The sequence below is a fragment of the Hyla sarda genome, chromosome 5 (genome assembly GCF_029499605.1).
Source record: "Hyla sarda isolate aHylSar1 chromosome 5, aHylSar1.hap1, whole genome shotgun sequence".
Classification (NCBI taxonomy): Eukaryota; Metazoa; Chordata; class Amphibia; order Anura; family Hylidae; genus Hyla; species Hyla sarda.
In genome coordinates, this window is record NC_079193.1 from 301,935,371 (window position 1) to 301,958,566 (window position 23,196).

General features: G+C 40.9%; 1 protein-coding gene across 7 annotated transcripts in view; it reads left to right on the forward strand.

Annotated features, from left to right (window-relative positions):
- The window catches only part of SGK3 (serum/glucocorticoid regulated kinase family member 3), a 118,696-nt gene that overhangs the window by 89,274 nt on the left and 6,226 nt on the right, over nt 1-23,196 (forward strand). For 6 of the 7 annotated variants that reach the window (XR_008844257.1, XM_056522066.1, XM_056522065.1 and 3 more), the window contains 10 exons: nt 1,033-1,120; nt 3,977-4,026; nt 7,236-7,293; nt 8,666-8,749; nt 11,677-11,808; nt 15,676-15,788; nt 15,880-15,916; nt 16,751-16,837; nt 17,508-17,603; nt 19,941-20,096. Coding sequence is in view for 6 of the 7 variants with exons in the window: in XM_056522066.1 (XP_056378041.1) it covers nt 1,033-1,120; nt 3,977-4,026; nt 7,236-7,293; nt 8,666-8,749; nt 11,677-11,808; nt 15,676-15,788; nt 15,880-15,916; nt 16,751-16,837; nt 17,508-17,603; nt 19,941-20,096 (901 nt within the window). In the remaining variant the exon portion in view is untranslated. Of the gene's footprint in view, nt 1-1,032; nt 1,121-1,735; nt 1,846-3,976; nt 4,027-7,235; nt 7,294-8,665; nt 8,750-11,676; nt 11,809-15,675; nt 15,789-15,879; nt 15,917-16,750; nt 16,838-17,507; nt 17,604-19,940; nt 20,097-23,196 lie in introns of those variants that run through there. The other variant, XM_056522069.1, reaches the window with a different exon arrangement.

The following is a 23,196-nucleotide window of genomic DNA, read 5'->3' on the forward strand; positions in this document are numbered from 1 at the left end:
TCACATTGAAAGTACTGGTACTCTATGGCCATAACTAGAAATTCAGAGGTTAACACTGCATTTAACCCTGGCAGTGCTGTATTTGCCATTTTGCACCTATAGGCTAGTGCCTATGGCAGCAGAGTTTAGGGGGGGCAGCATTTCGGTGAGTAAAAAAATGTTGAATACTTATAGGTGCTGCCGCCATGCTTTGACATGAAAAAACAAATCATCCTTTGGTGGAATCCTTATGGATCAGAACATTTACAACTTTTTCCTGTAGACCTGCAGCATGATCATTATGTTGTGGATTTGTGATTGAAACACTTTCTGTGCATGGAGTGAGATCCATGGTAAATCTGCAATAAAATATGTGGGTTTTTTGCTTCATATTTTGTGACAGTTGTGGATGTACAAATTCTGATGCACAAATGGATGTATATAGTAAAGACAAACCTGAGCCCTGGACCCTAAAAGGTTCAAAAGATCACTCTGTTACAGGATCATGTCTCATATTAAGCACTGGAGCTCAACAGCTTCAAGGCTCTGTCACAACTAAATCAAGGAGACTGGTTTTAAAGGCAACCTGTCACCATTTAACAGCAAATGTGTTTTAATATCCTATTCTAGAACAGGAGCAGCTTAGATTGGTATATAGTTTTTGGGAAATGTTTCAAAATAACCGATTGAAATCCCTTCTCATTCTTGGCTTAAGAGTCCAGTGGGCAGTCTCATTTAATGATTGACAGCCTTCCCTGTGTGAGCATGCATAGAGACAGCTGACAGTCACAGATGAGGACCACCCACTGGACTCCTAAGCCCAGAATCTTTTCCCACAGAACTATAGCTCAGTCTGCTTCGTTCCTCCTGTTCTATAACACGATGTTGATAGATTAAACAGCATTTTTATGGTGACAGCTTCTCTTTAATCAATGCACTAAGCTACCAAAACTGGGCAAGTTGTACAAGGTAAATGTGTTGGCCACATTAGTTTTGCATATACAGCAAGGATTCAGTTGCATTTGCTAATTCTAGTAATATTTTTTTTTGTAGTCCTGATGTCCAAGCCTTTTTAAAGCTAGACTGTGCTAGACTTCAGTCAGATCCATCAGAAGATGAAGATGAAAGAGCAGACCAGAAGGTAAATGAAACAGTCATGACAAATGGAGCTGAAAGAAAATCCAACTTTTTGCATGTGGCTCAGGGTATTTATTAGATACTAGCTGAGTACCCGGCACTGCCTGGTTTTTCCTACCTTATCCTTGTGGGGGAGGAAAAGCAACATAGTAGGAAGCTTTTGTCCTCATATCCCGACCCCCAAATCCCCCACTCATATTCCAACCTCATATCCTGTCCTCATGTTTTGTCCCCCTATCCCGTCCCCCTATCCCGTCCCCCTATCCCGTCCCCCTATCCCGTCCCCCTATCCCGTCCCCCTATCCCGTCCCCCTATCCCGTCCCCCTATCCCGTCCCCCTATCCCGTCCCCCTATCCCGTCCCCCTATCCCGTCCCCCTATCTCGTCCCCCTATCCCGTCCCCCTATCCCGTCCTCCTATCCCGTCCCCCTATCCCGTTGCCATATCCCGACCTCCTATCCCATCCCCATATCTAATCCACATTTCTAATCCTCCTATCCCGTCCTGCATTGTGGTAAAGATATTGTAAGCTGAAAATAAAAGGGGTGTGGCTTAAAGGGTGGGCATGTCTTTGTGAAATGGGGCATGGCATGCGGGGAGGATGTGGCTTGCCAGACAGACTGACACATTCACCAGGAGATGTAGAGCGGAGCTTGTGGAGTAAGGCACCAGAAGTCCTATATACTTGCATGGGACTTGAAACAAAAACCCCATCCTGCACATATGGGGGTAGGTTAGGGGTTAATTTAACTATTATATATTTTTATTTGACATATAAGTAACATGTGACCAAGTGTTGACGAAATATCTCCAGCCATACAGAAGTTATGATGGAACATACATCTCCCATAGATTTGCACTGGACTTTAAACTAAAAACCTGACCCTCGCAAATGGGGTAGGTTAGGGTTAAATTAACTATCCTATATTTTTAGTGGATATATAAGTAACATGTGTACCATGTTTCATGTTAATATCCTTAGCCTTTGGAAGTGATGTTGGAACATATACACACACACATACATACATAAACATATACATACATACACACACATAAACATATACATACACACACACATACATACATAAACATACACACACACATACATAAACATATACATACACACAGACACATACATACATAAACATACACACATACACACAGACACACACATACATAAACATACACACACACACACATACATAAACATACACACACACACATACATAAACATACACACACACACATACATACATAGACATATACATACACACATACATACATAAACATACACACACACACATACATAAACATAAATACACACATACACACATTGGGGGAGATTTACCAAAACCTGTGCAGAGGAAAATTGCCCAGTTGCCCATAGCAACCAATCACATAATTTATTTTATTTTGCAGAGGTCTTGTTAGAAATTAAAGGAGTGATCCGATTGGTTGCTATGGGCAACTGGGCAAATGTTCCTCTGCACAGATTTTAATAAATCTTCCCAATTGAGTTTTATATATATAGATGTCTGGTTCAATGCTTACAAGTAACAGGCTGATTTTCTTTCTTCTGGTTTTCATGCACGTAGAAATCACTTATTTTTACTGTTTCCAAGTGTCATGACATAATAAAGTACATTTTAAGTTCCTGTCCTCAAAGTGTTTTACATCCTTGTAGTGTACTGACATGTCATCTATAGATAAGATCACAGCAGCTATTCTGATCATCTGTAGTTGAGATTTTACATAGATTTGAACAGTAGGAAAATGTATCATTTTTAACATATTAAATGCCATATAAGCCCTACAACATTATTAAAGGGAACCTGTCATTACTTATATGCTGCCTGTAACACGTGTTATGTGACTCCCGGTGGCTTCTGCCCGTCCCCCGGTCTGATTGATAGATCTTTCCCTGTTTGCGTATAGGAAGATATCTATGAATCAAGGCTGGTGGGATATAGATAAGTTGATGGGGACCACCCCAATGACTCATGGTTCAGGAAGCATATAAGTAGTGACAGGTTCCCTTTAAGTAACTATGATAATACAAAGACTTGCTTAAATGTGGAGGACTAGAAAGTGAGAAGGTGTCACTTAGCAGTTTAGCCTAAAGGGAAAAGCACCTGTTTCTCCACTTTTGCCAGTCCCACAGATTAACGAGGAAGCATACATTAACTATTCAATGAGAAAGTTTGGGTTAAAAGGGTATTCAGGGGTATACATATTGATGGACTATCCTGATGGTAAATATTAAGCCCTTGAGAACTATTGGTTACCAAACTATGCCTATGTAAGCCATGAAGAGCATGAAATGTGGCCCTTCATTCTGCTGATCAGTAGGGGGTGTTCCAGGGGTGAAGTCCCACCAAATAAATACTGATTGCTATTATAGATGAGAGGTAGTTATTTTATATTGTCACTATCCTGCTGAGTTCTGTATAGCGCCCTTATGTTGATGCTGTCGGCATGATTATCTTGAAAGACATTGCTTCTATTTACAGTTGTCTGCATGGCCCTCTATTGCCCTTCACTTCTTATATAGGAACACAGCTGCAGTGACCCAGCAGAGCCACTACACAGTACATGTTGACACTGTGGCTCTGGCAAACACCTAGTTGATGGGGGTGCTTGGTGTCAGACCCTGACGATCAGATATTGACCTATCCTGGGGATAAGGCCCTTTCACACAGGATGAATATCTTGCGTATTGGCATTCCAAGGGACGCTCCATTCCAATGATTGGCCTTTGTAAAAGGGTAGTGATCAGCTGATAAACAAATACTCATTCATTAACTAAATCTTTTTTGCAGCCATTTAAAGTAACATTTCTTCATTTACTTTTATTTTATAGGATGGATCACCTATGCAAAATGTCAACCTGGGACCATCTGTGAATCCTCAGTATGTCTGTTATTACTACTACAAATCCAAATATTTGCTTATTACTTTTTGTAAGCTAAAAGCAGAAAAGAACTGTATAGTAAAAGCCCTATATAACCACCGTAAAATAGCCCAGGAATTATTGTGAGACAAGTACTTAATGGGTTGTAAGGCTATTTATTTTAAAAATTGCAAGGCTGGGCTAAAATACGGTGTGTATATATATATATATATATATATATATATATATATATATATATATGTACTCGCCTGCCTCCATCCCTACCGGTGTAATTTTAACTGTATTCCACTTCCTACTTTCTTCTTAATACAAAAAACTTAAAAATATAAATCCTTTCAGTACTTAACAGCTGCTGTATGCGCTAGAGGAAGTTGTGTAGTTCCTTCCAGTCTGACCACAATGCTATCTGCTGACACCTTTGTCAGTGTCAGGAACTGCCTGAAGCAGGAGAGGTTTTCAATGGGAATTTTTTCATGCTTGGGACAGAAGTGGAAACAGAGAGCACTGTGGAGCAGAGTCTGGAAAGAACTACACAACATTGTCTGGAGCATACAGCATCTGAAGTACTGCAACCTTAGACAACTTATCCCCTATCAGCAGGATAGGGGATAAGCGTCTGATTGTGGGGGGTCCAAACGCTGGGCCCCCCTGTGATCTCCTGTATGGGGCCCCGACTCTGCCGCGGCTCTCCCCATGCAGGAGGTGTGTCGACTGTAGCATGACACCGCAGCCGACAAGCCCCCTACGTTTATCTCTATGGGAGAGGAGGAGATGCAGTGTCCATTCATCCCCGCCTCTCCCATAGAGCTGAATTGAGGGGGCGCGTCTGGCAACCTCTTAAGTGAGGTCAAAGACACACATTAACGGCGCAGAGCCGTGGCAGTTCCGCCCCCCCCCCCCCACGTACACACAGGGATAAGTTGTCTAAGGCTGCAGTACTCCTTCAATTTTAATTCTAAAGCAGAGAAGAAAGCACATCCCTCATTACACCCCAGTTTGTGCTTGCTGAGATGGTGGCGCAGTACTATATTGCACCAATGTACAAGCGATGTTGCTGCACATCATTCGTACAATGACTGCTACATGCTGGTGTGGTTTTTGCCCAAATGCATTGATCACAATATAGTACTGCCACACTGTCACAGCCTACCACCTCCAAGCCATGTAAAAAAAAGTATTGAGGTGCTTGGCGTGAGGAAAGGTAATGCCTTTCCTTCTGCCAAGATAACCCTTTACTTTTCCTATTTGTTTACTTTTTGTACAGTATTATTTCAACATGGTATTATAATCAGAATACAAGTTAGGTTGTTAGGAAATTGGGCTAACCCCGTATCTAAATATTTTAGCTATGCTGTGAATGCATCTGGGGCACATACAGTATTGTGCCAATCTCCCTCTTAAACTCTAACATTTAGACTTATAGAGCCAGTAACCTTATAGTTTTGTTGCTTTAAAGATGTTGTTTTTTATTTATTTATTTATTTATTTTAAACATACACAATCCTGATCTATAACTTAATAAATATTGGGGTGTGACAGTAAATTTTTCGGTGTCCAAATATTCATCATAACTATACAGTGTGACCACTCTCCATGGTGTATTCAAGGGCAATGAAGGAAGTGGTTTATTTCGTCCACATACACAGCAGCACAAAGTATTCAAATTAACTTCCTCTATCCTGCCAAAATATTGCAATACTAAAACAAAAAATATGTAATTGCTAAAAAAAAAAAATGTAATGGAATTGTGTAAAGTTTAGTTTAAAGATTGCAGGGGAATTGCATAATTATAGTGCATGTACATAAAGAAACCTAGATTTGTGAAAAGGACAGAAAGGCTAAAGCTTAGGACTGCAGCTGCTAAGAAAAAAAAATAAAAAGTATATTGGGGAATTAACACTTTTCAGTCATTCTTGAAGAGATATTCAAACAGAGGCATAACTTGAGGCTCATGGGCCCCTGTGCAAATCTACAAGAGGTCCCTCACCTGCCATATGCTTTTTATAATACCAGTGATGTGGCACTGGAGCCATTTTTTTAAGGTCAGTATTTTTTTTTAAGCCTTTAACCATGGAAAAGGGACCATGAAAAATAGCCTTTGTTTTAAGGCCTGGTTCATGCAGCGTAAAAATCTGCAACATATTTAATGCACGAATTTTCAAAAAAATTACAGACAAAAACTTGTGCATAGAATATGTTGCCAATTTTTCTTGTAGTGAAGATCAATACTGCATTATTATGGTAAATATGCAGAGTTAGGTAAATATGGAAGTTCCAGAGTATAAAGCATAACAAGCTTTATTTATAAATCTTAGAAAAATCTTTATTATAACATCTAAACTTTTGGTGCTTTCCAATGTGTATAAAATGGAGCTATGCTTGCCAGCAAAATAAACGTTGTAAAAGATGTTTCCCCAGTCAGTAAAATACAAAAGGACACATTGCATTATTTAATACTGGGAGATGGAGTTAAGTAGCACTGTGGGATGGGAGGACACACATAACTGAGCCTGACGTTTCAACGCTCTGAACATCTAGCTGACCATTTGTTTGTAACTGGATGATATAAAAACATCTGCACGTGTACACAATGTACCAGCAGGACCCCATTGCATCACATACAGCTGGACAGGGGAGTTGTGCTGAATATTTCAGCCTCTCTGTCCGGAAGTTTTGGGGCACAGTCTGAGATTTATTGGGGGGGAGATCAGAAGCAAGGTCAGCAAATATTATTTTAAAGAGGTGTTTGTAAATTACTTCTATTTAAAAATCTTAACCCTTCCAGTACTTATCAGCTGCTACAGAAGAAATTGAGTTGTTCTTTTCTGTCTGACCACAGTGCTCTCTGCTGACACCTCTGTCCATGCCAGGAACTGTCCAGAGTGGGAGCAAATCCCCAGAGCAAACCTATCCTGCTCTGGACAGTTCCTGAAGTAAATAGAGGTGTTAGCAGAGAGCACTGTGGATAGAAATTCTAAAAGAAAATAACTTCTTCCTCTGTAGTATACAGCAGCTGATAAGTACTGAAAGGATTAAGAATTTTAAATAGAAGTAATTTACAAATATGTTTAACTTTCTGGCGCCAGTTGAGTTTAAAAAAATTGTGTTCCACCGGAGTAACCCTTTAAGCGTAGTAAATGCTTGAAACAAACTTTTCTTCACTTTACCGTTTCTGTATAAAGTGTAACAAAGTTCTCTCCCATTACAGTGCTAAACCTTCAGACTTTGAATACCTCAGACTGATTGGGAAAGGTAGCTTTGGCAAGGTGAGAATGTTTTTATGAGCTGTGCATATGTTCTATAGAGGTTTTACTGAAACCACAACATCCAGATGTTGCATGATAAAAAAAAAAGTTATAATTTACTTTGCATCTTAAAACCACAATCAATAGGAATTTCTACAAATATTTCCTACTGACTCGTCCCTTGTGTGTTGTTATACAAGATGTCTACAGGGAGGGTAAAAAAGGCAATTATCTATAGACACCCACCAACTAGTGGCCTACGAAACATAGCACCTTAGATACTCCCAACTTCAAAATGTAGGAATTAGAAAAACACGTAATGAACCTCCAGCATTATAAAACTGTTCAGATATGCCAAAAAGAGATCACTATGCATATATCATTAAAGAGGTACTCCGCCCCTAGACATCTTATCTCCTATCCAAAGGATAAGGGAGAAGATGTCTGATGGCAGGGGTCCCAGCTGCTGGGAACCCACCGCGATCTCCCTGCTGCACCCAGCATTAGTTTAGAGCATTGGGTGCAGCGCCCGAGCGCCGGAGGCTTGTGACATCACGGCCACGCCCCCTCACTGCAAGTCTATGGTAGGGGGAGTAACGGCCGTCACTCCCCCTCCCATAGACTTGCATTGAAAGAGCATGGCTGTGACGTCACGAGCGGGGCATGACCGTGCTGTCACGAGCCTCCGCCCCGCATCGCCAGTCATCTGGCACGGAGCGAAGTTCGCTCTGTGCATCGGATGTCTGGGGTGCACAGATAGGTGATAAGATGTCTAGGGGTGGAGTACCCCTTTAAAGGTCAGAATTCCAATCTCCTAGCACAGAGCTCCATTATCCCGTTTCCCTGCATAGTGGTGGTCACACATACTTATTACTATAGAGAAGAGAATACAAATTTGCCAGTAAGCTCCAGCTTCCATGTCTCATGTGTCAACAAAGTATTATGTATGTTAAAATCCAATATGCTAAACGTTTTTCCAACCAGCAGACATCAGAGGAACAGTTAGATTGTTGTTTCATTCTGTTGACCTATTTCTCCACCTTAACAGGTAAATTTACACATTTGTTTCAGATTTGTTGCAGATATTTCTGCAACTGTCCTATGTATCTGAAATATTTGCACTCAGCCTAAAGGAGTTATCCCCATACTTGGGAGGGGACTCCACCAAATAAATTAACCAGGGATATTTACAAACCTTGGTGTGACACTTTTTTTTTTTTTATTAATGAATGAATTAATGAATTAATTACGTTTTTCAATTTATTCATTTTATTCACTACTGCTACAAACTGTATGAATGAGGCCTCACTGGTAATTGCTTATGTAATATAAAGGTATACAAACTGCATCTTCTCATGAATGGTAAACTAAGTCCCCAATTCTTTTATTCCAGGTTGTCCTTACAAGAGGGAAGCGTGATGGGAGGTATTACGCAGTGAAGATTTTACAAAAGAAAGTCATTCTTAACAAGAAAGAGGTACTTGTGTTAAATGTAGAGTTAAATAATAGTCATCTTCTATGCCAAATCTAAACAATGTGTTCCACTATTTGAAAGGGTCTGTATAGAAAATACAGTACAAAATGGACTAGTCCATCAAGATCAACCTTTATCCCTGTCGTGTCCCTTACTCAGTTGATCCAGAGGAAGGCAAAAAACCCTTATGAGGCTGATGCCATTTGCCCCATACTAGGGGGAAAAGTTTCTTCCCGATTCCAAATATGGCAGTCTTGACCCCTTCCTTTGGGAGAGCATTCCCCAGTCTCACTGATCTTAAAGTAAATAACCCCCATCTGTACTGGTGGAGAAACCTTCTTTCCTCTAGACGTAGAGGATGCCCCCTTGTTATAGATACAGTCCTGGGTATATATAGATCATGGGAAAGATCTCTGTACTGTCCCCTGATATATTTATACATAGTGATTAGGTCTCCCCTAAGCCTTCTTTTTTCTAAACTAAATAACCCCAATTCTGATCATCTTTCTGGGTACTGTAGTCCTCCCATTGAACCCTTTCCAGCTCCACTATATCTTTCTTGTATACTGGTGCACTTGCACCTAAGCCAAGATGTTAAAGAGGTAAACAGTGAAAAACTTTTTTTTTTTTTTTTAAATGAACTGTTGCCAGAAAGTTAAACAGATTTGTAAATTTCTTCTATTAAAAATTCTTAATCCTTCCAGTACTTATTAGCGGCTGTATACTACAGAGGAAATTCTTTTCTTTTGGGATTTCTTTTCTGTCACGACCACAGTGCTCTCTGCTGACACCTTTGTCCATTTTGGGAACTGTCCAGAGCAGCATATGTCTGCTATGGGGATTTTCTCCTGCTCTGGACATTTCCTGACATGGACAGAGGTGTCAGCAGAGAGCACTGTGGTCGTGACAGAAATTAAACCCAAAAAGAAAAGAACTTCCTCTGTAGTATACAGCCATACAGCTGCTAATAAGTACTGGAAGGATTAAGATTTTTTAATAGAAGTAATTTACAAATTTGTTTAACCTTCTGCTATCAATTGATTTAAAAAAAAAAAAGTTTTCCTCCGGAGTACCCCTTTTAACCCCTTAACGACGCAGGACGTATATTTACGTCCTGCGCCGGCTCCCGCGATATGAAGCGGGATCGCGCCGCGATCCCGCATCATATCGCGTCGGTCCCGGCGCTCATCAACGGCCGGGACCCGCGGCTAATACCACACATCGCCAATCGCGGCGATGTGCGGTATTAACCCTTTAGAAGCGGCGGTCAAAGCTGACCGCCGCTTCTAAAGTGAAAGTGACCCGGCTGCTCAGTCGGGCTGTTCGGGACCGCCGCGGTGAAATCGCGGCGTCCCCAACAGCTGATCGGACACCGGGAGGACTCTTACCTGCCTCCCCGGTGTCCGATCGACGAATGACTGCTCCGTGCCTGAGATCCAGGCAGGAGCAGTCAAGCGCCGATAATGCTGATCACAGGCGTGTTAATGCACGCAAGTGATCAGCATAGGAGATCAGTGTGTGCAGTGTTATAGGTCCCTATGGGACCTATAACACTGCAAAAAAAATGTAAAAAAAAAGTGTTAATAAAGGTCATTTAACCCCTTCCCTAATAAAAGTTTGAATCACCCCCCTTTTCCCATAAAAAAAATAAAACAGTGTAAAAAAAAATAAATAAATAAACATATGTGGTATCGCCGCGTGCGTAAATGTCCGAACTATAAAAATATATCATTAATTAAGCCGTACGGTCAATGGCGTACGCGCAAAAAAATTCCAAAGTCCAAAAAAGCGTATTTTGTTCACTTTTTATACCATTAAAAAATGAATAAAAAGTGATCAAAAAGTCCGATCAAAACAAAAATCATACCGATAAAAACTTCAGATCACGGCGCAAAAAATGAGTCCTCATACCGCCCTGTACGTGGAAAAATAAAAAAGTTATAGGGGTCAGAAGATGATATTTTTAAACGTATAAATTTTCCTGCATGTAGTTATGATTTTTTCCAGAAGTGCGACAAAATCAAACCTATATAAGTATTTTAACCGTATGGACCTACAGAATAATGATAAGGTGTAATTTTTACCGAAATATGCACTGCGTAGAAAAGAAAGCCCCCAAAAGTTACAAAATGGCGTTTTTTTTTTCGATTTTGTCGCACAATGATTTTTTTTCCCGTTTCGCCGTGCATTTTTGGGTAAAATGACTAATGTCACTGCAAAGTAGAATTGGCGACGCAAAAAATAAGCCATAATATGGATTTTTAGGTGGAAAATTGAAAGGGTCATGATTTTTAAAAGGTAAGGAGGAAAAAACGAAAGTGCAAAAACGGAAAAACCCTGAGTCCTTAAGGGGTTAAAGGGGGTCTGTCAGCTGTATTTGCTGCAAAGAGCTGCAGACACCATTGGATAGCTGTAAGGGTGACACCATTAACTGTACCTTTCATGGGGTTGGTGGTGTTTGCCGATCATATAAAACCTCATCTTGATTTCTCAGCCAAGTGTCAAGGAGGTGGAGCAGAGCTCAAGTGCAACAGCCTGGCATGCCTCCTCCCTTACCCTAAACTTCCAGACCTTCCTTTTTTGACCATTACAGCATAAACAACGTACAACATAAACAATTCCAAACCCTTTTTATTTACGCTTATGACCCTCCGGAAAGCTCCACCCGCTTTTAGAGAATGCCTCAAGCAATGCTGCAAACACATCAAAAAGTTGCAAAATGTTATGCAAATCTGGCTTGCGTGGCTTTTGTCTGAAAGCTCTCTGTTATACAGAGGTTGATAGATCTCCCTCCCCCCCCCCCACCCCAACAATTGACTATTAATGAATTTTTATTTTACCCAGTTTTGTCAATAGGAAATAAAATGTCTGTACTCCTTTAAGTTTTACATATTAATATATTAATCTTTTCCATGTTTGTTTTTATGTAGCAAAAGCATATTATGGCTGAGCGAAATGTGCTTCTGAAAAACGTAAAGCATCCATTTTTGGTGTGTCTCCATTACTCATTCCAGACCTCAGATAAACTTTTTTTTGTTTTGGATTTCATTAATGGTGGAGAGGTAAGTTTTTTTTAAAGACAGGTACACATTAAACGTATGGGCTGAAAACCTCCTATTTAAAATGCATTCATAGATCCCCATTCATACAATGAAGGCCAAAAGAGAGTCCTGCTATACTTCAGAATACTTTTATTCTTTTCACTGTATGGGAAAGCATGTCCTAATTTCCTATACAGTGGGCCATACCAAAAAAGAAAAAAAATGTATGCCATGCAGTATACTTTGCGCTTTTATGTTCAGAGCCTCCTCACTTAAAGGGGTTCTCCACTGGTGCCAGATTTGTAAATTACTTCTATTTAAAAATAGAATCCTTCCAGTATTTATCAGCTGCTATATGCTCCACAGGAAGTTCTTTTCTTTTTGAATTTCCTTTCTGTCTGACCACAGTGCTCTCTGCTAACGCCTCTGTCCATTTTAGGAATTGTCCAGAGTAGGAGCAAATCCCCATAGAAAACCTATCCTTCTCTGGACAGTTCCTGATATGAACAGAGGTGTCAGTAGAGAGCACTGTGGTCAGACAGAAAGGAAATTCAAAAAGAAAAGATATTCCTGTGGATCATACAGAAGCTGATAAATACTGGAAGGATTAAGATTTTTGAATAGAAGTCATTTACAAATCTGTTTAACTTTCTGGCACCAGTTGATTTAAAAAAAATGTTTTCCAGTGGAGTACCCCTTTAAGAGCTTTAACTGGCTTACCTGCGGAACCTAAGGATAAAATGAGATGTGAACTGAAAATTTGTGTTTCAGTTTAAGATAGGAAGATATAACATTTCACTTCCTTAAATATCTTCTCTGTTCCGCACTGTGGTACCTCTTTCAGTTCTAGGAAGTACAGTATGCAACAGAATTGTGTAATATCTAATGCATGGCATGGATCTTGGTGTCTCCTGTCCTTAATATACCCCTGCTGTCTGAAGGCATATCCACCCTAAGGCCCCTTTCACACTATACATTCTTTCGTTTTTAAAGATCCGTTCCGTAATGAAAACCCTGAAAATCAGCCGTTAAACGGCCGTTACAAAATCCCATTATAGTCTATGTAGAGAAAAGAAAGGAAGGCGCCTCATGTGCGGGATCAGTAGATCTTGCAGGTGGGGGTAGGGGACGGTGATTCCCAAGCCGCTTACCGAAGTTGGTTGTGCGCTCACACACAACAAGGTTAAGAGCAGAAGAGATATGGAAGAAGGTCCACTGCAGCCCTCCTGGGTGAGAGTAGAATCAAAAACGAATGACCAGGAAGTCAGGAGTTTGTCTGGCGCAGAGAGGAACCATCAGGCAGCCAAGTAAAATCAATGGATTTATTAGATGCAACGCGTTTCGCTGCGCATGCGCAGCGAAACGCGTTGCATCTAATAAATCCATTGATTTTACTTGGCTGCCTGATGGTTCCTCTCTGCGCCAGACAAACTCCTGACTTCCTGGTCATTCGTTTTTGATTATAGTCTATGGGATTTTTACATTATCCGTTTTAACCCGTCACTATTTCTTATGTTCTTTCTCCCATCACAAAATAACGTCCGTTATTAATAACAGGCTATGACAGGTTAAAACGAATAAAGTAAAAATCCCAAAGACTATAATGGGATTTTGTAATGGCCGTTTAACGGCCAATTTTCAGGGTTTTCATAGCGGAACATATAACGGATCTTTAAAAACGGAAGAATGTATAGTGTGAAAAGGGCCTAAGTTCTATCCAGCATAGGTTAGCCAAGGAGAGCTTCTAACATTAAGATTCCTTACAATGTTAGGTAAACAGAGAAAAAAGATTTCTTTGGTTTCATTAAACCTTGTGACATATTGGCACAATAATTATTATTGACACAATATTTACACAGAACAGTTATTTCTTGGAAAGTTATATCTATTTACGAGAACTGAGAGTTAATCGTACATACACAGCTCTAGAGGGCTGCCCATTTTATACTATGTGATGTAAGTAGATGTCTCTGCCACAATAACAGCTAAAAGTAATAGGTTGAAAGCAGTGAAGTCCTCCCTGATCAGCTTGGCTGTGGACAACACAACCATAAATACCCTGCAGGTGCCATTATTTGCAGATTAGCCATAAAGTCTGTAAAGCATATTTTAATTTAGATAATGTTAAAACGAAAAAGAAACAGCAATAAATAATTAATAATAACTGGTCTTATGTGCTGCTTCCTGAAATGCGCAGTGAAGACCAGTTAGGAGCGGCAGGGAGAGGGAGCGCCGGAGGGAGGGGGGATGAATATTCATAAGTGGGCGGCACTGCGGACGGGCGATGCTGACATCACAGTGCCACTAGGCTCCTGAAAACCCCGCTCGTGCCAGCCGGAGGGATCCAGGCAAGGTAGGGATCATATGAATCAGTGTCCCCTGCACTATCCGTCAGTACGTGTGGTTAGTGCGGGAGTGAACTTATGACAGTTTTCCTTTAAAATTTACAAATCTTTTTGCTATAAACTGTGAGAGGAATCTGTTATATGTAGCACAAAATATACGATTAATGAAAAATGTTCCTTTTGTTTAAAATGTTATACTAATTTGTTTAAAATGTTAAACTACGAGTTTTTAAACACAAATAATTAAAAGGAATGATAGATTTGAACTAATGGAAATTTATTCTGTCTGTCCTAACTGTTTAAGTTTATTTGGGTGGTGGGTTTGACTAGCGCGCATCTTATTTATCAAGAAGGTGCAGCAGGATGATGAATTTTGCGCAGCTCTGCTGTGGTGGGAAAAGCTCTACCACATACACATTATCTAGACGATTGTGAGGGAGGGAAGGAGACACTTTCCCAGGTCCTGAATTTGGCAGGTTTGGTGTTTTTACTTACTTTCACAGAGCTGCCGGGACATTTTTACTTGCATTTCAGGCGCTAAAATCAAATTTGATTGCGGTGTCTAAGGGGTTAAATTCGGCATCACCGTGATCGGTGATGTCTGGCATTAGAGATGGGTCCACCCAGCTATGACCGGCGCTCAGCCCCTAATCACGTGTCATAGAAGGGAAGTGGGATACTGTCGTCCACAAGAGGTTAAAGTTTGAATTGCGGAAGGTAGAAGTGATTCTCCCGCCTACTGGTAGGGGGTGTAGCTTTGCGCCTAAAAAAGTACCAATAGCGACTTTTGACAAAAGTCGCAAATGATACATACGTGACCACTGCATGGTCAAAAAGAAAAAGTTCTACGGGTAGGCAAAAATTATGAAACTGTATATATCAAAAGAAGCATAAAAGTCGATAAATATGCTGCTTGCGCCTGAACTGCGCCAAAACATGCCAAAAAAATGCTCTAAAAGCCATGATAAATCTCCCCCTGTGATTGTTACATTTAATGAAATGAAAATATATCATTAATGCTAAATTTTGTTGTCCAAGCCCCTTTAACTACTAACGGCCCAGTAATAAAAGTTATTGGTATGCAAGCTGAATCATATACAAATCATTCAGTCAATGGTCAGCTAAACTCATAAAGGTTTAGTGAATTCAGCTCTGGTACTTTTGACACATTTAAGTCACTTGATCAGTGTTGTGACCCTTGTTGCAGATGACAATGCATTTGTCTTATCTGTGTTGTTTCCTGATGTGGTACACCACACACTTACTGGAGCAATCCTAGCACCTGACCCTCTTTTTAAACATCTTAAAACAATTGTCACCATTGAGGTAGGGATAAATGTCTTGTATACATGTGTGGTTGGCCAATGACTAATTCCAAATTCTGGCCTTGAGATTTAATCCCAATTAATTTTTCTTTAGGTTCTATGATTTATTTCATTTTCAGTAAATATAGGTAAAAGTATCATTATCTCATGTATATTACATTCTATAATGATTGGATTTACTCTCCCATGATTAAATTATATCCATATTTCTCCTCTAGCTTTTTTTTCATCTACAAAGAGAACGATATTTTCCTGAGCCCAGGGCACTTTTTTATGCTGCAGAAATCGCTAGTGCTTTGGGATACTTGCACTCAATTCAGATCATATATAGGTATGTTATTTGTTTAGTTATTCTTCAATAGCTCCAGAGGGTCTATTAAAAATGGCAGAAAATTCTAATGAAATATTCCTTTTTTTGGCAGAGACCTAAAACCAGAAAATATCCTCTTAGACTCAAAGGTAATTTACGTAACAATTTCTTTTTTTAATGTTTCCATCTTGGTAAATATAAATGTTTCCATTACAGTACGCTTAAAGGAGTATTCCAACTTTATACATCTTATCACCTATGCAAAGGATAGGGGATAAGATGTATGATCGCAGGGGTCCCGCCGCTGGGGACACCCATTATCTCTGTGCAGCCTCCAGCATTCTGTGCCAGGTGCTGCCACCGAGACGGAGATGTGATGTCACGGCCACGCCCCCTAGTGATGTCACATCACGCCCCCTCCATTCAGCTCTATGGGAGGCAAGATTGTACAGAGATCACGGGGGTCCTCAGTGGTGGGACTCCTGCGATCATACATCTTATCCCCTATAACATCTATAAAGCCGGAATACCCCTTTAATTTAGCTTTATACAGATATGTTGTTGTTTTTTTTTTTATAATGTAAGAAATGGGAAATGGATTCTGCTTTTCTGTATACAGCAGCATCTGCTTTCACCACCTGTTGTATACTTTTTTCCAGTGTTTAAACCTATATATTAAACGAATATAAAATTGCAGTGTGAACTTAGCCTTTATGGTCGCTTCAGCCATAAATGTAGCTGCAGTTTCAGGCTCTGTCACTATACTTTGCTTTTTTTTACTGTCACAATGATGGACACAATGATGGAACCCAAAGAACCCACATTTCAAAGAGAATCATGTGTTGCCATCATTATCTGTCGTATGATGGATCAGACACTGCGCTTCTATCTTCACTAATGACAGAAATCATGATGCAGACGTCAGCAGAGCCTAAGAGAAAATTACATTAGCCATTCTGACACTCCATTTTCTTTTCCTCTAGGGCCATATTGTTTTAACAGATTTTGGACTTTGCAAAGAAGGGATTTCAAACGCAGACAAAACTTTAACCTTTTGTGGGACACCAGAGGTAAGCTTATGGACTGCTATTGGATGAGAAGAATTACTCTCTTAGGGTAGGGTCACATGTGCCGTATTTTGCTGCACATTTTCTGCAGCTGATTTTGCTACCCATATGCAGCAGCGAATACCCGGCAAAATACGTCATGGTGACCCTACCCTTAAAAGGAACCTCTTATGACTTCACTCAGGACTGCTGTTTTCTCAGTATTCTTAGGGTCAAATGTTAGTTGCTTAGGGAAATAATGCTTTTGGTGACATGCTTTGAAAACCACATTTAATACTTGAATTGGAGTATAAATTTTTACAAAGTGTTTGTTTTCTATCTAGGTAGTTTTCCTCCCCACATTTGGCGACTTCCTTGTACCTACCTGACAGACTTCTATTTTTAACTTAGTTTTATCCAGAGACAAACATGAACTTTGAAATGGGCATTCTGGGACTTTTTAATCCCCGTAATAAAATAAAAAAATGTGTACAATGTATACTGCTGTCCTCCACCACTCCTTAAGTTAATGGAGCCCCAGTGACATATTTTACTTTCTTATCAATGTGTAATGATGTCACCAATCAGTGCTAGTTTGGCACTTTACTCTGTCCTGGAAAGCCCCTTTCAGGTGAAGCAGAATTTTTATTAGCTTGGTATCAGATTGTAGTAAATGGACATTTTGTTTTCTCAGTACCTAGCACCAGAAGTGATAAAGAAACAGCCCTATGACAACACGGTAGATTGGTGGTGTCTTGGATCTGTGCTGTATGAAATGCTGCATGGCCTGGTAAGCTTCTATAGGTGTTCATTGTTTTAATATAAATAATGTGAATGTGATGTTGTGGCATCTTTTATTTAATTTGTGCTGTTTTATGGTCATTTTACATCTCAATAAATGGCCCAAAAGCCTATAGATCAAATAGCCTTTACTTTCTAACACTGAAAGGGAGGATGTATGTATGAAAACAATCTTATACCTGTGAATTGGGCTACACCAGTATTTATATTTTATGTATAGTATTAAACAGTGATCACAAGGGATCTCTTCACTGTGAATAGTGGATAGCATTGAGAAGGAGTCCCTCAAGATCTAATTCTAAGTTTTGGTGTTGCTTGGAGGAATTGGGACACATTTAAGGAGTTGTCAGTATTTTTTTAAACAGTTTAAAAATTAAAAAATGTAAGTAATTTCCACAATTTGTGGTAAAATATCACCACTTTAGGAAAGTGCTCTGGATAAATCTCATTATGTGGTAAAATATCACAATCTTGCCAGAATGTTAGAAAAATAGCATTGAAAACTGAAAACAAACAGCAAAAACCAATGTGTGAACACCGCTTCAGAAGAGGTATATAACTACTATATATCCTGATCCCAGAAAAATTGCATCAGCAGCAGCATGCAAATCTGGGAGGGGAGGGGTCTGAAAGCTAGCAGGAGGCATCTAATAGTTGATGATGTCATCCTGTACTTTGCAGGAAGTCAGCTGACCCAGGACTGACATCCTCTGAGACACATTAAAGGGTACCTCTCCTCAAAAAAAAACTTTTGATATATTATAGATTAATGTATGCAGAATAACTTTACAATTGCATGTTATTAAAAAAATATGCTTCTTTCTATTTAATTTTCCACTTTGAAGAAATGACCACTAGGGGTCTCCCTACCAGTCCTTGCAGCAAGCATTTCAGACTCATGCTGGAGTCCTAAACACTACGAGCTGCCAGTCTGCTTTGTTCTCAAAGGAGAACACTGAGCTGCCAGCCTGCTTTATTCACAGCCTGTTTGGCTGTGAACAAAGCAGGCTGGCAGCTCTGAGTGTTTAGGACTCCAGCATGAGTCAGAAATGCTTGCTGACAGGACTGATAGGGAAAAATACAATAGAAAGAAGCATATTTTTCATTAACATGCTATTGGAAAGTTATTCAACATTCATTAATCTAAAATATATCAAAAGTTTATTTGATGAGAGGTACCCTTTAAAGGAGTACTCCAGGATAAGAAAACGTATCCCCTATCCTAAGGATAGGGGATGAGTTTCAGATCTCGGAGGTCCGACCGCTGGGGCACCCTGTGATCTCCTGTACGGGGCTCTCGGCTCTTTGCCGAAATAGCTCATTTCGACCTCCGCATGATGCGGCATCCGACACGCCCCCTCAACATTTGTCCGACATTTCTATGGCAGAGGCGGAGGCTGCTGATTGCAGCGATCCGGCTCTCCCATAGAGATGTATTGAGGGAGCATGTTGGCTGCCGTGTCATGCAGTGGTCGGACACAGCCCCTGGCCGCTGACTGTTGGGGCCCCGTATGGGAGATCGCGGGGGGCCCCAGCGGTCGGACCCCCTGTGATCTGAAACTTATCCCCTATCCTTAGGATAGGGGATACGTTTTCTTATCCCGGAGTACTCCTTTTAAGTACTGTAAGTTTGTGGGAGGCAGACTGGTGATCACATGACCAAGTTAGAGTAATAAAACACATGGATGCATCTGTGCTGTAATAAAACACATGGCACTGTACAATCAGTATGGTAGGTGTGCATGATATGAGTAAAAGTAACTCAGAGTACTCCTTTTAAAATTCAGCTTTGGATATAGCTCTAAGGGCCTCCTAGGGCTCAGAGACAGAATTGTGTGGATGCACAGATCTGGAGAAAGGTACAAAAACTTTCTGCTGCACTAACATTTTCCAGAGCACAGTGGCCCCCATACTTAAAAAATAAAAAAAAGAACAAACGGGACTCTTCCTAGAGCTGGCACCCCCACAAAACTAAGTAATTGGTGGAAAATGGTCTTTTAAGACAGATGACCAAGAACCCAATCGTACCTTTGGCTGAGCTCCAAAGCTCCTGTGTGCAGACGGGAGAAACTTCCAGGAGGTCAACCTTCACTGCAGTTCTCCACCAATCTGAGTTTTAGTGGCCAAAAAGAAACCTCTCCTCAGGACACACAAAAGCCTGCCTGAAGTTAACAAACTCTTTTTCATTATGTTAGCACAAGGCCATAACATAACATAAGAAAGGGTCTGAAGACTTTCCGAATGCTTTGCATGTGTGCTAATCAATGTACAGTTCTAACTTTTATCTATGACTTATGTTATTTTTTTTATTTTATTTTTTCTGTAGCCTCCATTTTACAGTCGTGACACGGCAACCATGTATGAAAACATTCTGCACAAACCCCTGATTACGCGGCCTGACATAAACATAACAGCATCTGCAATCTTGGAAGAGCTTCTTGAAAAAGATCCAAAGCAAAGACTTGGATCAAACAATGATTTTGTAAGTTGCGTTCATATTTATTTAAACAAATTTGGGCAGTTTTATCAAAATATATGCAGAGGAACAGTGGTGCTGTTGCCCATAGCACCAAAACAGAATCCAGCTTTCATTTTAAAAAGCCCTTGAAAAATCTGGAATCTAGTTGGTTGGTATGGACCACTGCTCCACTGTTCAAGTTTAAAAAATCTGTCCCATTGAATTTTGTATTTCTTTTAGTCCACAGGTAAACCATATTTGCTTTAGCTTTAGAAGGGACTGCACTACTTGCTGTGGTGTTCTACCACACTTGGGAGCACTGTATCCCGTCCTCAACTCTGTGCATGCTTTCATTGAGCTATTAGAGGGTTCGGATCAGCATCCTGGGTGAGCGCCCCATGTTCTCCCGGTCATCTGCTCTGCAGCCTCTCTGTAGGACACCCCCTCATGCCCTTTCCTAAAGAAATTTCAGAAGCAGTTTTAAGGACATACAGTGGGGCAAAAAAGTATTTAGTCATCCACCAACTGTGCAAGTTCTCCCACTTAAACAGATGAGAGAAGCCTGTAATTTTCATCATAAGTATACCTCAACTATGAGAGACATAATGAAAAAAAAATCCATAAAATCGCAGTGTCTGATTTTTAAGGAATTTATTTGCAAATTATGGTGGAAAATAACGTATTTTCCAGCGTATAAGACGACAGGGCGTATAAGATGACCCCCAACTTTTACAGTTAAAATATAGAGTTTGGGATATACTCGCCGTATAAGACTACCCCTCTACCGCGATACGGTACCTTACCATTGTTCCCCCACACTAGGTTGTCAGCATAGTCCCCCCACACTAGGTAGGCAGCATAGTTCCCCCCCACATTAGGTTGTCAGCATAGTTCCCCCCCACATTAGGTTGTCAGCATAGTTGCCCCCCCACATTAGGTTGTCAGCATAGTTCCCCCACATTAGGTTGTCAGCATAGTTCCCCCACATTAGGTTGTCAGCATAGTTCCCCCACATTAGGTTGTCGGCATAGTTCCCCCACATTAGGTTGTCAGCATAGTTCCCCCACATTAGGTAGGCAGTATAGTTTCCCCCACATTAGGTTGTAGTTCTCCCACATTAGGTTGTTAGTATAGTTTACCCCACATTAGGGTATAGTTCCCCCACATTAGGTTGGCAGTATAGTTCCCCCACATTAGGTTGTAGATCTCCCACATTAGGTTGGTAGTATAGTTCCCCCACATTAGGTTTTAGTTCCCCCACATTAGGTTGGCAGTGGAGCCCACAGACATACAGCCTTCATCCATATACAGTATATGGCTGGAGGCTGTATGTCTGTGTACTGCCCCACTTTAGTGCTCCGACCACTGCTCCTCCGGTCCGGGGGGTCACGATCTACTGCTATGGCCTATAAGCCATAGCAGTAGGTCCCGGGACCGGAGGAGGGGTTGGTCGTTGCACCGAAGATGACGTGCTGGTAACTTACCATACCCGTGTGTTCTCGCTGCTCCACTCTGCTGTTGCTATGGGCGCACACACGGGATGTCAGTGACATCCCTGCATGCGCTACCTCCCAGCAGCCCCTGCGGTTTTAAAGTTAACGCGGGGCCGCAGAAAGGTAACCGGGACATCCTTGTGTCCCGAAAAGATCTTTCGGGACACAGGGATGTCCCGAATGTGACGGGGAAGTTAATCTTGTCCGGGACGCCTGGGGTATGGACAATCCATACTCCGGCGTCCCGGCCAACTGCAGCACCCGGTGTATAAGACGACCCACAACTTTTGAGAACAATTTACGGGGTTAAAAAAGTCATCTTATACACTGGAAAATACGGTAAGTATTTGGTCAATAATAAAAGTTCATCTCAATACTTTGTTATATACTCTTTGTTGGCAATGACTGAGGTGAAAGGTTTTCTGTAAGTCTTCACAAGGTTTTCACACACTGTTGCTGGTATTTTGGCCCATTCCTTCATGCAGATCTTCTCTAGAGCAGTGATGTTTTGGGGCTGTGGCTGGGCAACAAAGACTTTAAACTCTCTCCAAAGGTTTTCTATGGGGTTGAGATCTGGAGACTGGCTACGCCGTGTCACGTTTCATCTTCAATGCCCTTGCTGATGGAAGGTTTTCACTCAAAATCTCACAATACATGGCCCCAGTCATTCTTTCCTTTACATGGATCATTCGTCCTGGTCCCTTAGCAGAAAGACAGCCTCAAAGCATCATGTTTTCACCTCCCATGCTTCACAGTAGGTATGGTGTTCTTTGGATGCAACTCGGCATTCTTTCTGCTCCAAACACGACGAGTTGAGTTTTTACCAAAAAGTTCTACTTTGGTTTCATCTGACCATATGATGTTCCCCCAATACTCTTCTGGATCATCCAAATGCTCTCTAGCAAACTTCAGATGGGTCCGGACATGTACCGGCTTATGCAGGGGGAAACATCTGGCACTGCATGATTTCAGTCCCTGGCGGCATAGTGTGTTACTGATGTTAGCCTTTGTTATTTTGGTCCCAGCTCTCTGCAGGTCAATCACTAGGTCCCCCATTCCATTGTGGTTCTGGGATTTTTGCTCACCGTTAATTTTGACACCACAGGGTGAGATCTTGCGTGGAGCCCCAGATCGAGGGAGATTATCAGTGGTCTTGTATGTCTTCCATTTTCTAATAATTGCTCTCACAGTTGATTTCTTCACACCAAGCTGCTTGCCTATTGCAGATTCATTCTTCCCAGCCTGGTGCAGGTCTACAATTTTGTTTCTGGTGTCCTTCGACACCTCAGCTCTTTGGTCTTGGCCATATTGGAGTTTGGAGTGTGACTGTTTGAGGTTGTGGACAGGTGTCTTTTATACTGATAACAAGTTCAAACAGGTGCCATTAATACAGCTAATCAGTGGAGGATAGAGGAGACCCTTATAGAAGAAGTTACAGGTCTATGAGAGCCAGAAATCTTGCTTGTTTGTAGGTGACCAAATACTTATTTTCCACCATAATTTGCAAATAAATTCTTTAAAAATCAGACAATGTGATTTTATGGATTTTTTTCTCATTATATCTCTCATAGTTGAGGTATACCTATGATGAAAATTACAGGCCTCTCTCATCTTTTTAAGTGGGAGAACTT